The sequence below is a fragment of the Drosophila miranda genome, chromosome 3 (assembly GCF_003369915.1).
Source record: "Drosophila miranda strain MSH22 chromosome 3, D.miranda_PacBio2.1, whole genome shotgun sequence".
NCBI classification, from domain to species: Eukaryota; Metazoa; Arthropoda; class Insecta; order Diptera; family Drosophilidae; genus Drosophila; species Drosophila miranda.
The window spans coordinates 21,455,076-21,469,726 of record NC_046676.1 but is presented as its reverse complement, the minus strand read 5'-3'; the positions used below and the strand labels follow the sequence as shown (position 1 = coordinate 21,469,726).

The 14,651-nt window shown below is 48.0% G+C and overlaps 1 protein-coding gene and 3 non-coding genes across 5 annotated transcripts in view; 3 read left to right on the top strand and 1 right to left on the bottom strand.

Annotated features, from left to right (window-relative positions):
• Nucleotides 1-71: 71 nt before the first annotated feature.
• Nucleotides 72-144, top strand: Trnaf-gaa. Its single transcript has one exon. It is a non-coding gene; the product is annotated as a tRNA-Phe (tRNA).
• Nucleotides 145-270: 126 nt separating this feature from the next.
• Nucleotides 271-343, top strand: Trnaf-gaa. The gene has a single exon. It is a non-coding gene; the product is annotated as a tRNA-Phe (tRNA).
• A 231-nt stretch (nucleotides 344-574) lies between these two features.
• Nucleotides 575-647, top strand: Trnaf-gaa. The gene has a single exon. It is a non-coding gene; the product is annotated as a tRNA-Phe (tRNA).
• Nucleotides 648-830: 183 nt separating this feature from the next.
• Nucleotides 831-14,651, bottom strand: part of LOC108159685 (flocculation protein FLO11) — a 46,225-nt gene continuing 32,404 nt past the window's right edge. The window contains exons 3-9 of one of the 2 annotated variants that reach the window (XM_017293185.2): nucleotides 10,403-10,647; nucleotides 7,397-7,660; nucleotides 2,365-5,559; nucleotides 1,982-2,297; nucleotides 1,791-1,921; nucleotides 1,570-1,737; nucleotides 831-1,505 (exon numbers count right to left, since the gene is read on the bottom strand). In XM_017293185.2, the coding sequence (XP_017148674.1) occupies nucleotides 1,176-1,505; nucleotides 1,570-1,737; nucleotides 1,791-1,921; nucleotides 1,982-2,297; nucleotides 2,365-5,559; nucleotides 7,397-7,660; nucleotides 10,403-10,647 (4,649 nt within the window). In that variant the 3' untranslated portion in view covers nucleotides 831-1,175. The remainder of the gene's footprint in view (nucleotides 1,506-1,569; nucleotides 1,738-1,790; nucleotides 1,922-1,981; nucleotides 2,298-2,364; nucleotides 5,560-7,396; nucleotides 7,661-10,402; nucleotides 10,648-14,651) is intronic. The other variant, XM_033390676.1, reaches the window with a different exon arrangement.

The window sequence follows — 14,651 nt, the reverse complement described above, 5'->3', positions numbered from 1 at the left end:
CGGGAAAAGATCTGTAAGGCGCTCGATGCGTGGGTTGACAAAAGCCAACTTTAGTCGCACATTAAGCAGATGCCGAAATAGCTCAGTTGGGAGAGCGTTAGACTGAAGATCTAAAGGTCCCCGGTTCAATCCCGGGTTTCGGCAATGAAATCTTTTTTTCTGTATTTTGTGTTCATTGATGCACATACATATGTATATTTATAAGTATTTTTGAAACCCTTGCAAAATTCGCCAATGAGAAATTGGTCATTTGGCAAACCTTCAACATGTGCCGAAATAGCTCAGTTGGGAGAGCGTTAGACTGAAGATCTAAAGGTCCCCGGTTCAATCCCGGGTTTCGGCAAATACTTATTTTTTTCTTTTAAGAAAAAATAAATTTAATTCTTTTCTTTTACTATTTTCCATATTTGTATTAAGTTTTGGCAAAACAACTCAGTCAAACAAAAAGCATTTTGGTAGTATTTTTTTTACCAAGGGGAAATTAGGCTTGTTCTAAAGCAGTGCTGCAAAACTGCTTAAACTAGAAACCAATCTGCTTCTTTTCACAAGAACATTGGTCTTTCAATGAACATCCGCCGAAATAGCTCAGTTGGGAGAGCGTTAGACTGAAGATCTAAAGGTCCCCGGTTCAATCCCGGGTTTCGGCAAATCCATTTTTTATTTTTTCTGCTGCAAATTGAATATTCTTTAAGATTTATTTAATTGTCTAAATTTAGACATTATTAGTAGCAAGCCGCCGTAGTATATTAAATAATACAATCTATAGAAAATATATTTAGTTTATGTACTAGATACATACATCTACTTTTCAGTTACGAGCTAGGATTAACTAAGAGTGCATGACTATTTATTTTCCGGGGATACGACCCCAAGTTCTATTCTGTATCATCTAAAATAGCTTTATCGCATTACATCGCATCCAGATATAGCAGCTCTATTTAGAATGCCGTACCTCTGGCTGTGGGTACAGAAAAGCGGGACGACTTTTGAGCCAAGCCAGCAGACTGTACTGCAGTACTGTACGATAAATACGAGTATGTAGTAGCAGCATTATATGTAAGTACTATGATACTTTAGGCTATTAAGTTACAACACAACACAACACAAAATCGTTCGCAAGTTACTAAAGCTAGTGCGTGGATGGGCAGTGTAGTGTAGTGTAGTCGGTGGCTTAACTAGAAATCGGGATCGTAGTCGCGCGAATAGCGCGTCCGACTCGCATGATTGTTATAGCTGTACATCTGGTGGGCATCGGCAAAGGCATCCGGATATTGGTGGCCATATGCCTGCTGATTCTGCTGCGGATGCTGCTGGTGCTGTTGCTGCTGATGGGTATGGGTGGGATACTGGTGGCCATGATGCGGCCGCTTCAGGGAGTCACCCTTCTGCGAGTACGTCGGCTGCTGGTCATAGAAATAGTCTGCATTGCTGTGCGGATGACGGGTGGAGCGCCAGCTGTCGTAAATGTTGGAGCTATTACTGCCGTGCATCGAATTGGTAAAGCGCTGCAAAGGAACAATTGAAAGTATAAGAATGGGTGGTAGAAATAGAGCACGGCACTCGACTTACTTTCGGCTTTATCGGCTGCTTGGTATCGTTCCAGGGATCATCAATGTTGTAGAAGTCATCCACACCGTAGTTGTCCGCACCACCCATGTGGTTGACCTTCAGTTCGTTCAGCATATCATTGGTCAAGGGAATCGGCGTCTTCTTGGCCCTCTTCTGACGATTGAGCAGCTGAAAATGGGCATGGGTTTAGTGGAGCCCAGAACAATCAACGTGCGACTTACCACTGTGACGCCAAAGATGATGACAAAGACCAGGGAACCAACTCCAATCACAATCACGACTATGGCCCATTGGGGAATGAGCAGATCCTCCTCTGCAAACTCCACATTTGTGTTCAAGTTCTTGGCTATGACTGAAGGGAAACGGAAAGGATTGGCTTGCGTTCAGAGAGCTGCGATGTCCAACTACTTACCACTAAAATCGGTGGCCACCGGATCAATGATATATTTGCCCATCTGATAGCTGGCCGTGACTAGTTGCTCCTCCTGCGGCCCGGACACGCTGTCCGTCTCATTCTCCTCGGCATCTTTGTCGGGCAGCGCAGGTGCCACAGGTTTGGTTAGCGCATCGTGGAACAGCTGCCGGATCTCCTGCGTGTCCACGTCCTCCGTTATGTTGGCCAGCTCCACGTAGTAGTCGACCAGCACACTGCCCTTGCTGAAGCTATCGATGCGCACCTTCTTGTACCACTTGTTCAGCTGATCGGCGCTGGAGTACACTTCATTTAGCTGAAAGGAGAGGAACGAGCAGTGAGCATTCAACAGATGAAGGCAAAGAACGGAGGGCGACACCTACCTGCGCCTCCAGCTCGTGGGCCAGATTCTTCCACTCGAGCGTGTTGTGATCCAGGAGCTCGGGTTTCCAGGCCACGCCGTCGATGATCTTGATGGTGGCCGCCAGATCACAGTCGGCCGTGCAGTGTCCCGGCTTTGTCGGCCGCGGCGTTGTCGTTGTCGTGGTGCTCGTTGTCGATGTGCTGGTGCTGGTGGTGCTGCTGCTCGCGCTGGGCGTTAGCAGATCCTCAAAGTTGATTGTCTGGGCATTCAGCTTCTCGATGGACAGCGGGGTGGTGGGCGGTGTGGGCCAGCCGGTGAACTCCGTGGTGGCTCGCGTGGGTGGACCCTTTTTGATGACCACCGGCGGGGTTCCGTCCGATGAGGGCGTGACTGCATCAGCCTGGCCATCATTTCCGGGGTGCGGCGTGGTCAGGCGATGGGATCCGAGACGCTTATGAAAGCCCTTTGGGAAGACTACCTTTAGGCCGCTTCCTTCGCTTGCTGGCGCTTCAGTGGTGCTTGACGCCACCGCCTTGGGCTTATTTGTCGTAGTGGAGGTGGAGGTTGAGGTGGAGGCGGAATGTACCTTCGGTGACTTGAATCCCGGGGGTAGCAGGGAGGCCAGCAGATCCTCGTCGCTCGAAGTGTCCGCCTTGGCGGTCTCGTTCAGCTTGAACCCAGGCGGTAGGAGAGCGCTCAGATCCTCTATTTTGATGGGTTTCACACCTTCGGGCAGCTTGGGGACGGCGTCGGCCTTCTCCTTGGTGGGCGCTTTGTAGCCAGGAGGCAAGAACTTGCTCAGATCATCGAAAGGCACGGCCACGGGATGGGATCGAGGCGTGGTCGTCGCAACGGTGGTGCTGTTCAGCTTGAAGCCGGGTGGCAGGAACTTGGAGATGTCGTCCACAGTCGTGAAGGCGGGTCGCGGGGTGCCCCTTACTTTATAGTCCTTGGGCAGGAGGGCGGCCAGGCTGTCCTCGAACTTGACGCCACTGAAGAGACTCTCCAGACTGGAGCTGCTGCTGCCCTCGTCCGGACTGGTCGTCGTCGTTGTCGTGCTGGTGGTTTTAGCTGTTGTCCTGGGTGGCTTGTAGCCCTTGGGCAGCAGACCCGCCAACGCCACATCCTGTACTGTGACCTGACCGTTCTTGAAGGACCGACTGATGGTGCTGTTGCGTCCTGGCTTCCTAGGTGGCTCCACGGCGGGCGCTTCTGTCGTGGAGGTGGTGGTTGTGATCTTCCGGTTCTTGTAGCTCGACTTCGGCTTGAATCCGACGGGCAGGAGGCCGGCCAGCTCATCCATTTCGCTTTCGTCAAAGTGCTGCACCTTGACCCGACTGCTGCCACTGCTCGTGGTGCTCGGAGCCGGCGTGGTCTTTGGCTGGAACTTCCTGATGTGCGGCGCAAATCGACCTGATCCGGATCCGGATCCCAGTGTGGTGCTCGTGGCCGGTGTGGAGGAATCCATTTGGCTGATGATCGGATACTTTCCGGACAGCAGGCCGCTGGACAGCTCCGACTGCACGCGGTCCAGTTTATCGATGATGCTCTCTGTGGAGGCGGCCAGTGGCGGGGCTGTGGATGTGGACGAGGTGGAAGTGCTCGACTCCTCGCTGCTCTCGGGCTGCTTCTGTGGGGGCTGCTGCTGCTGCTGTTTGGAGTGCACCTTGCGCTCCAGCTCGGAGAGCGTCTGCTTGGTCTCCTCCTGCTCGATGGCCGGGAAGGGCAGAAAGCGGGCTCCGTTGATGCTCCGGCTTGGCTGTATCGATGCCACTACGACATAGTTCTCGGTGGCATTGGCAGTGTCCCTGCTCGCAGGCAGGTTTTCCTTTTGAAGATCTGGATCTGTGACCTCCTCCTCTGTCTGGACCTCTTCTGGCTTGCCCTCATCCGTGGGTATACTCGGCGTTACCGGAGCCGGAAGCACTGTTGAGCCATTGACCACGCTCTTGGTAGTCACCACGGAGATGACCTCGCGCTCTTCCTCGTGCTCGCTGCTGGTCGTTGGCCTAGAGCTGGAGCTGGAGTGCTGCGTTTCTATCTCACTGGTGGAATCCTCGGGATCTGGCTCGCCCGTTTCCTCATCCTCGTACTCGTACTCCTCGCCCTCGCCGAGACCCTCTTCGTCATCGTAATCGGATGACTCGGATTCTTCCTCCTGCTTGGATGACGTCTCCTTGGCCTTATCATTGGGGGTGTGAGAATGAAGATCCTCCTGCTTAGGATTGGCTGCTTCCGACTGCCTGGGAGTGACAGGAGCCAGCTCCTGGTTGGGAATGATCTCTGGCACTGGCAGTTCCGTGGTGCCCTCCACCAGAATCTCTTCGGTGGATTCACTCTCCAGGGGCATTGGTGTGGTAGCCTTCTCCTTCTCCTTTTCCTCATCCTCTGCGTACTCATAGTCATTACTGGCGGGCAGGGTGGTGGTGCCTTCACTGGAGCTTGTGGTCTCCGACGAATCGGTCTGGGACTCTTCGGTGCTGCTGGTGCTGGACGAGTCCGCATCCTCCTCATTTTGGGTTACCGTTTCGGGGATGGCAGCTTCGTTCTGGGCGACTATCACTGGGGTTACCTCTCCCTCCTCCTGGAGCGGCAGCTTCTCCAAACTGGACGACTCAGAGTGATCTTCTGGCCGTTCCCCAGACTCCTGCTCGTACTGCTCTCCGCTGTCTACCTCTTCTTCCAGCTCCTGCTCCAAGGGGGCCTCATCCACATCCTCATCCTCTTCCTCCTGCTCTGCGCTCTCTGTGGTGCTGGTGGTGCGGGCCGTGGGGCGTGTCAGCTTCAGCCTGCTGGCGCTGTTGTAGTTGAAGGGGCGCTTGCTGGTTGCGGCCAGCGGCTCGTTGACCTCTCGACTGATGAACACAGGCCGCCGGGGATTGGGCGACTTGCGTCCGAAGCTGGGCCGATCCGCGGGTGTGTTCTGCGTGGTCGTGGTCGTAGACGTCGCCTTGGAGCGGTTGCTGCCAAAGCGATTGTACCGCTTGCTGCTCACCTCCGCACTGCTGTCCGTCGTGGATGTGGTTGGGGCTGTGGAGCTGCCGGGCTGGTAGCGATTGCGTGGCCTGTACGGACTTGGCGCTGGGGTGCCCGGAGACTCGGAAACGGACGAGACTGTTGCCTGAGACTGTGTGCGCGTGCGTGTGGGCGAGAACCCACCGCCGTTGCCAAAGGGACGACTGACTGCATTGCTGGACGTCGGACGCTTGTCGTTCTGCAAAGAGAGAGATGGAGATGCAGAGATGAGCGGAGGTTAGCTACGGATTGCAGATTCGTGGAGGTAACTCCAGTGCATTGTTACGGATTACGGAGCAGCCCGGACCAGGCCACCAGACCGTTCACAGCCTCGACTCTTGCGGTTGTCGTCATGGGAAACTGTTACAGTTTCGACATGGACACGAAACATCACAATCTCTGCGCAGCGCTGCGGTTCGTCTGTCAATTGTTTTGCGTGCGAACTCTTCTCAGGTGCAGCCCCCTGCCTCCTGCCACGGCCCCTAGCCCTCATCCGAGCCATTCAACTGATTCTCCAAAATTTGTCTAAAGTGTTTTGTGCAAATTTGCCTCTCACCATCCCCCCTTTTCATCCCCTGGAGCTGTCCATAATTTATGCGCTCGTATTTATTTAATTTTTATGTGAAGGCAACCTCCAACTGTCTGCAGCTCTGGGGTTCCGACTGGGGACTTTTCCGACGGTTTCCTCTCCGCAGGTTGCCCAATATATTGCCTCGCAGATTATTGGCGACTGGCAATGCCATCCAATCCAAAACTAGGTTCCCCCGATGGAGAACGGCCCGATGTGGGCCCCATGAAGAATGAGAATGCAGAGGATGAACAGTATGCTCACATTCACAGATTGATCATGATTGAGTCTTCAGCCAATTCATTTCCACTAATGACAGATCGGGCGCCCACTGGCAGTGCCATTATTGTCGCTTAATCGTGAGCTGATTTGATATTTGAGCCAGCATTAATCACGGCAACACTTTCGCTCGAATGGCCCCAAACAAATTGCGGCAATTAAACTGAGAAATTTATGTGGGGGCACCTAAAACACGAAGAGAAAGAGAGCGGCGGAACAATGATGAGGGCAGGCAGAGATCTTTTCCCCCGCTTTGACATTTCAATTACAAAATGTTTGAAGATTTTTGAAGTAAATGAAAAAATTACGAAATTAGATGGGATGGGAAGACAGCACTCTAGATTACCCTTAAAGACTAAAATGTATGAATGCCATTAAAGTAGAAAGCCAGGGGTTTATTTGAAGAATGAAAGGACTTGTTCCGTTCTATATCTTAGAGATCCTGTACTTGCGGCTGTGACTGCAGCAAAGAGAGGGCTCAGCCTCTTTAAAGCTACGAAACTGGTTAACAAAGAAACAACAGGTGGACGGATGTGGTATAAGTAGTCGTATACTGCAATAGTACGGGTATACCCTCTCAAAAGTGTAAATATTTATTGAGTAAACAGAAACATCTTGAAAACATATAAACAAACAAAACAAAACTGCCGAAGAGCCCCCTTGATAAACATTTCTGTGGTTTGCTTTTGCCAAAAACATTAGTGGGGGATCGTGGAATGTAATGTTGTTCGGGTGAAAGGTAACATATATTTTTGCCATAATTCGATTGAACTTTTTTGTGGGTTTCAGCTATATACAATATTGTTGAAATCTAGGCAAAAAGAGACCCGACCCGTGCCGAAACGAACTGGTTCTGAAGTCTCTTTTTTCGGCCTGCCCCAAAACATTTAGCGGTTGGAAGTCACGTAAGAGCAGAAATGGCTTCCAGCCATTCCAACTCCAACTCCGACACCGAGCCGAGCCGAAGCCTGATATTGGCCAAAATCAGAGCAGAGCCAATTGTTTTGTTAGCTCTTATGCAATGCCAAAAACGAAATTGTTTCTGTTTTCTGTTTCTGTTTCTGTTTGTGTTTGGGTTTCTGTGTTTCTTGTTATTCCAATTGAAATTGCTTTTACTTTCCCGAACCGATCCAAACAGCGATGCGATCCACTTCTCTATTCGCTTTCCCTTCTTCTCCGGTCTCCTTACCTCACTGAAGTGGGCCAGAAACTGCGTCTGCTGGTGGGGCACATTGATGCGCTGCGTCTGGGGCTGGAAGCCGCCGCTCAGGCTGTTCCCTGAGCCGCCGCTGCCGTTGCGTATCGCCTTGGAGCGTGTGAAGCCGTTGGTCAGTCCCGTGGACGACGACGCGGACGTTGCACCAACGCCGCCTGCAGCTGCTGCCCCGGCGGGCACTCCGAAGGGGCGTGGCGAGATATCGTAATAGTCCGACTGGCGATTCGGTGGCGATTTCTGTGGAAAAACATTGTGTTGGGTTAATGCTGAGGCAAAGCTGGTCAGTAAATTAGTTAGTTGGCATTTTGTGTGGGGTTTGTCGAATGATACCAATAGTTGATAAAAACTGCAAGCAGAATGAGATCTTTTGAAAGAGCATCCTCTCTCTCTCTTTCTTGCTCAAGAGAGCTGTCATTTCTTTATTTAGAGGAAACCCCCTCCGCAATCTTTAAATTAATTTGGTTAACTGGATACTGGGGACTTCTTTTTTGTAGGTATTCTTCCCTCTTTTATCTGATTTGCATTCTTGTCTGGAATTTACAATGACCCATTCATTTATGAATCAGCATCGTTTCTAGAAAGATGCAAATGTGTGTCTAACATTTAAAGCGATCTATAATATATGTACTCTTACAAAATTGATCCGAAGAGTAAGGTAAGCTGACACAGGTTCGACTTTGATAGAGGTGAGGTCTTAGATTGATACTCTCGGGGAGTACCCCCGTCCCAGTGTCCGGTAAAGTGACAGAACTACCATAAGCTCGACCTAAGCTGCGACTCTGCAGCACCTCAAGTTGACAAAGTTGGTAATCTTGGCTTGACCATGTCTGGCACTTGAATGATCGGACTGTGGAGGGCTCGCTCCCCTGCCCAACGTGCTGCAGACAATGCCGAAGCGCTTTGGACAGATTTTGGATATGAAATCGACGTCGAAAGCTGCAGCAAACAATGAAAATCGATTGGAAATATTTGATTGAAGTGTATCAAGGTCGTTCCGATATTCAACGACTCACTAATTATCCAGTCCCCGTCCCCGTTCCAGTCGCATACCATGCCAGTTTCGCCCCAAAGTACTTGCTGCTCTCGTTGTTATCCATTATTACTTATTAGTATTGTTTGGATGTGGATTTGGTTTTTTTGAAAGTCTGTGCCCCAGCTCCGAACTGAAGTTGGAGCTGCATTGGCTGGGAGAGGTTTCTGAAGTTGAAGTTGTGCTCTGTTAAGCAAATTGCATACAAAACGCGAGTTTTGTTGCTAAAAGGCGCATTTCAATGCATTTATTTTTCCGCTTCTTGGCGGAGCCGTTTACGCATCAGAGCTCTCCTACTCCACCGATAGCTGGCAGCCATTTGTGGGCCAAAGATTTTCTCCCCAGCCCACAGGCACTGGGGAAATGCGGCATCGTTGGACCTACTCTGATTAACAGACAGTCCCAGCGCCATCCGACACCTTCTCGCCTGTGAGGAGGGGAGTGTGGGATCCGTTCGCTACTCTGCAAATGATCTCGGATCAAAAATTTCACTCTTCCATTGTCAACAGTTGGTCTGCTGGAGCTGCATTAGCCGTGTGGTATCGTGTGTGCTTTGTGGTAGATGGTTAATGGTTAATGGTAAAGAAGAAAGCGATCGCCAGTCGTCAGTCGTTGGACGCCAGGGGAAATTATAAGCACACAAATTTTCTAAGACATTTGTCAATATGGATAGCATAATGAAACTATGAAAGCTCCGCTCACGTACGAGTGGTAAGTTGGGTATGTGGAAAGCATATGGCCGACGAAGAAGACGAGGGGTTTGGGTTTATTGCACTGGACTTTCCCCTTGGACCAACAGTGAGGCGGGGGCCAATCAGCCATTCAGTCATTCGAATGAATCGCTCTTTTCCATTATGCGCTGATGATAATCGAAACAAATGAAGTGCCATCTAAGCAAGGATCTATCCAGGAACACTATGCATCTGCTGCATCTTCTTCGGCCTGTCTTCATTCATCAACTCTCTCTCTCTCTCTCTTTCTATCTATTTCGGTGCCAGAGGCCTACAATCAAGAGGCTGCATCTGACCGAGGGCCAAGTTAATTGAGTTTTTGTCTGGGCCACGCCAAGCAGCAAGCCATAAAGAAGTCAGTTCCATTAGGCAAATCAGTGGAGCTCCAGTTCCAGACCTCTTGCTGAGTGCTCCGTCTTATCCACAGCCTGCCGCCCTCCCTCCTGCATTCTGCCACTCTGGGCCCTCACGGAAAGCATTTCAATTTAGGGCCAAAACTGGAAGCAGACGGCAATGTGCGTGCTCATCGGCATTTGAAGAAGCTGGTAATAAACAATATGAATTTACACTTTTTTCAATTAAGAAACACGCTGCACGGTCCCCCCCTACCTTCCTCCACCTCCACTCCACCTCCACTCCACCACTCTGCAGTGCATTCGAAGCTTTGAATATTCAACAATAGTCGGGAATTACTTGCTGATTCGTTGATATGCAGAAGCCGATTCGCTTTGTTTGTCTTTGGTCAAGTGAAAGTACGCGTACGTACGCCTGGGGGTGCGATGGCCACCGCCATTTCTCTCACGCAACTATTTTATGTCCGCAGTTTGATTTGAGTGTTTATTTGGATGCCCCTGGGCTGCGTTTCGACTACGGAAATTGCAAGAGAAAAGTCGCGTGCCATCGATATCCAAAAGCCTGCCTGCAACCGTTTCCCATCTCCAGTTGCATTCTCGTCTGGATTGCAAAAGAAATCCATCCAATAACTAAATCATATTTCACCCGTATGTGGCATGTGAAAGGAAACCAAACCTCGAATTCGATTTGATTTGATTTCGTTTTTGGCTTGGCGTTGGTATTGGCGTGCCTGGAGCCAACGAAAAAGCCAACATAATTGGTACCACCCTCTCCCCACTTACGGGCACAACACCACATAAGGAAATGCATAGTAAACTACGAACAAAATTGAATTTGAATTGGAATTTTGTAGCAAAAACTTACCGCAAACTGTGGGGTGCCGCCAAATGGCGATCCGAAAGGCGAACTGCCAGCAGCGGCCGGCACCTGTTTGGCGCCATTCTCATTGGCTATGAATAGGAGCTGCTCCTGGTAGGAGCCTGGAGAGCCTGGGGAGAATCCTCCGGAGCTGCCGCGGAAGTTACCCAGCGACTGCTGCTGCTGTCGGGGAAAGGCACCAGAAGATGGCACAAATCGGTTTTGTGATGGGAAATAATAGCTGGAAGTATCTGCAAAGACGAAGGTCATATTGGAGTTAATTGTTTTTAGGGCCAGGCCAATGTGTCAGCAATCAATTAATTAATTAAATGTTCAAGCACACGCACAAGTACTCTCCTCTTGACACCTTTCAGCGCCTTCGGCATCGTTTAGCCATGAAACAGTGCTCTCAAAAACCAAAAAATCATTGCAGTTAATTGTGCGAAAAGTGTAATAAATAAATAAGTAAATAAAATAAGGTAAAGCCTCTGGCTGGCAAACAAATAAATAAATTATTTCCCACTTTTTGGGTCACACTTTTTGTCACAGCGTGGCAAAAAAATAAGTTGCCACTCTTTTGGCACGCATTTGTCGAGCAAAAGTGAACGGAAAAAAAGGGGGTCCCCATTGGATGATGAATGTTGGGAGGGATTCTGCCCATAGATGAGATTTCTTGCTTCTGCTTAAAAGATCAGACTGCTATTGGTGGTAATTCACCACAGTTCGTCGACTATTGCGGCAACAGCTCCAACAAATATTCATTATACTATGAATAGTAATAACAGTTTATTCTACTCATATTTATGCTAATAATACCTCTAAAAGTGCCCAATTTCGAGAGTGCACAAGTTTGTCCCATTTTTCACGTCTTCTTTTATGCCAATCTCTGCTATTTTTACAGGATTATAAATGATTGAAAAACGAAAGTGTAACAGACTGAAAGCGGACATTAACTTCATTTCGCTTTGTGTATCTCTGGGGGTATCTCTGGTCTGGCGAAATACTCGTACTGCAACGAGAGGAAGGAGAGGGGAGCCACGGGTCGCAATGGAGTTTCACCCAAAGCTGAAAGCTGCAGCCGACGCGACGTTGCATGCGTCACAATCCTGACTCTTTGACCCACAATGTTGGGCCTTATAACAACAGCAACAAAATAACAAGCAAATTCATTTGAAACCACGCAAAGTTTTTGGTCTTTTCCGCCCCCCTGTCTTCGGTGCTCGTCGGCCCGCGTGTCGACAGATTTTGGAGTCACTAATTGAAAATTGAAATATCATATGGCCGCAATATTTCAAACGAAATTGCAGCCGCTCCAGCGTCAGCGGCTCATTGAAAATTTTATCAGACAAATTTATGCAAGAGATGGGGAGTGGGGCAACGACAACGCCTACACCGAAATGATCGGGTTGCTGCTGGGGCGCACTCTTGGGCTTCACACCTTGTTTTTTTCTAAAATGTTTTTAACTACAAATAATGGTCGTTTATTATCGCATATAAGAACGCGACGAGGCGTCGCATGTCTGCCACATTCGCTGCAAGCTGTCGAAATTGTTGAGCTGGGATCAGTTTAGGGATTGATTAATTGGTTGGGGATGTGTCGAAAAAAATTACCAAGATATTTATGCCAAGGCAACCATAGATGTTGCTCGCTAGATGTTTAATTAGAAGCTATCAGGTCGCGGCCCACTTATTTTTCTCTTTATTTAGAGGATAGAACATGTAGTTCGTGTGTATTTTACATTTATTCTACAGTAAAATACTGCTTGCGCGGTCATTCTTAAACTGCTTGCCCATAAGATCACACGGCCATTGAGCACACTTCAACCGGCTTCGTTTGGTGGCGCTGCCTTCTAAATTTCGCGTACATTTCGTATTTCTGTGTTCGGTTTGATTTTGAAAGAAAAGAACCTAGAGTTCGAATCCCACCCAAAGCCACCCACTAGCTTTTATCTGTGGTTGATAAAATATTTATATAGTTTTTCCTTCTGCGATTGGGCAAGAGTTGTTGTGTATTTCCCAAGCCTACAAACTCTAATCCGCAAAAGGTAGATTAAATCGTTCGCTCTCCTCTGCCGTTGACTCTGCACTATTGTTCCATGTGTCTAAGTGGGCATTGCAGATCTGATGTGAGTGAATACAATTAATTTTCTTTTATTTAAATATTTTCCCATTTCAGATCCATCTTATTAGTATTCTATGCCCACTTGACCCAAAATCGAAAAACCATCAAAACAATTGATTTTTTTATATGTCGTGACACATTTGCCTATTTCTAGAAAGAAGTTTACATTAGGTACGATCACCTTCGGGCTGTTGTCGCATAAATAAGCCTATCGATCGTAATTTGAATTTATTATAATTGCCTGAGTGGAATCACTGATCTGATGGCCTCAGAAGGCCGTTACACTTTGGATAGCCCGCAAGTTTGATGTCGAGCACCCAATAATCTCACTCTATCCCCTATATCCTTTATTTCCTGCTATTTCTAGAACAAATGCGAAAGTAGGACGATAAAGAATCATTCGAGTACGACTTCGTTTCGAATTGTTGGGCTTTACTATGATTATTCTCCGGCGTTTGGGTTTGGTTTGATAAACTTTTTGATAACACTTTTCAAGCTAACAATATGCAGCCAAAACTCTCCACCGCCCAAAGCTTTTGCTAAGGATTCACTTTCCTGCAGGACTTAGCGTGTTTTAAACTTGTTGTAGAAGACTTCCAAGGGAGTGCACCACTTTCTGAATTGCGCAAGTCTGTCAAATGGTGCCCACCAAAGAAATGGAAATTTCCCAGCTGTACTGCAATGTGGAGGACTATCCGCAAACTATAAATTTTAATACAATAATCTATAACATTGTTGCTGTAGCTTTGTTAGTCTTTGTTCAAGTCTCAATATGACAAACAGTGGCAAAGGCTGAGCCCATTGAAAGTTAATGCCTCGCCGGCCTCAACGACAATGGCTTTCAAAATTTGTTTCAACTTTGCCGCCCGCCTGGACCGCTCTAAGCTAGTTCCTCTCAAACTGTCGGCTGGATTTGGCATTTGCCAGCCCGAAACATCTGAAATAGCCACGACAATGGGGCGTTGTGTGTTCGGTTCAATACCATTTGCAGTTTCTGATCGACGATTGGTACTGGTAACTGGTCCCTAGTCCCATCAAGTAAGTGTTCTGCTGTTCAGGTCGCACAGTGGGATTGGTTTTGGTTCTAGCTGAAGAATTTTGACTGTTTAAGACGTAGATCTAAATGTGATTAAAAATGAATAAATTAAACACAAAACTAGATTGAGTGCTCGTTTCCGCACCAGTCTTACTACAACATTGAGATAATCAGATAATGTATGGCATATTTTAATATTATTTTGTTTTCATCCTCTCGGATTTAACGTAGTGTTATTTACACCCACTGTGCCTAATTACGTTCCACTGCTTACCTGACAGTTTGACATTTACAGGTTTTTTCAGCTAAGAATTTCAAACTTGCTGACGGTGGCAGAGGCGCAGACCGCTGCTGATTTCGCATCGCGCGCGTCTTTCGGCGTCTTTCGACGTGTAATTGGTGGCCGATTGGGGGCTGGCTTGAGAGCATCCACGCTAATTATGCCAGTGACAATAGCATGAGCATTTTAAGATTCATTATATCCCATTGGGATGGGGATGGATGTACATATTGTTGCTGCAACCAATTGCGAAAATAAAAGCATGAAATGCTGCAGTGCCAGCTAGCGCTCGTTTTTTTTTTGTTTGTGCGAAATGTCAAGCCGTGGCGCAAAAGCATCAACAGAAGTGCAGCAGCAACAAAAGCACTGGAAAAGAGCAACAAGTGACGGCAGAAACAAGTTGAACTTTACGTTTTTTTTTTGTTTTCTTAACTTTAATCAAGTTTCTCGGCTGGCCGCTCTCCACCGCCATGCATTCGCGGGTGCTTTTGTATTTTTTTTGCCGCTTCTTCATTTTTGACTGAAGGTCGTCCGCTGCATTTACAGTTTTGTGAAGATTCGATTGAAACAGTTTTAAGAAGCTGATCACTGCTTGCAGTGCAGTTCTTAAAGCACTGCTTGCATTGCAGTTATGAAAGCACTGCTTGAATAAGTGGCTTGTAGAGAATTTCTTTATGATTCATTCTAAAATTAGCAATCCAACTCAAAGATGCACAAGCCCGTGAGAAGCAATCTACAATGGCTCAATCAATTTCGGATTTTTAAGTTATCTTCCATCAAGGGTAATAAACGCCCGAAATGAAGACACTCCCACAGC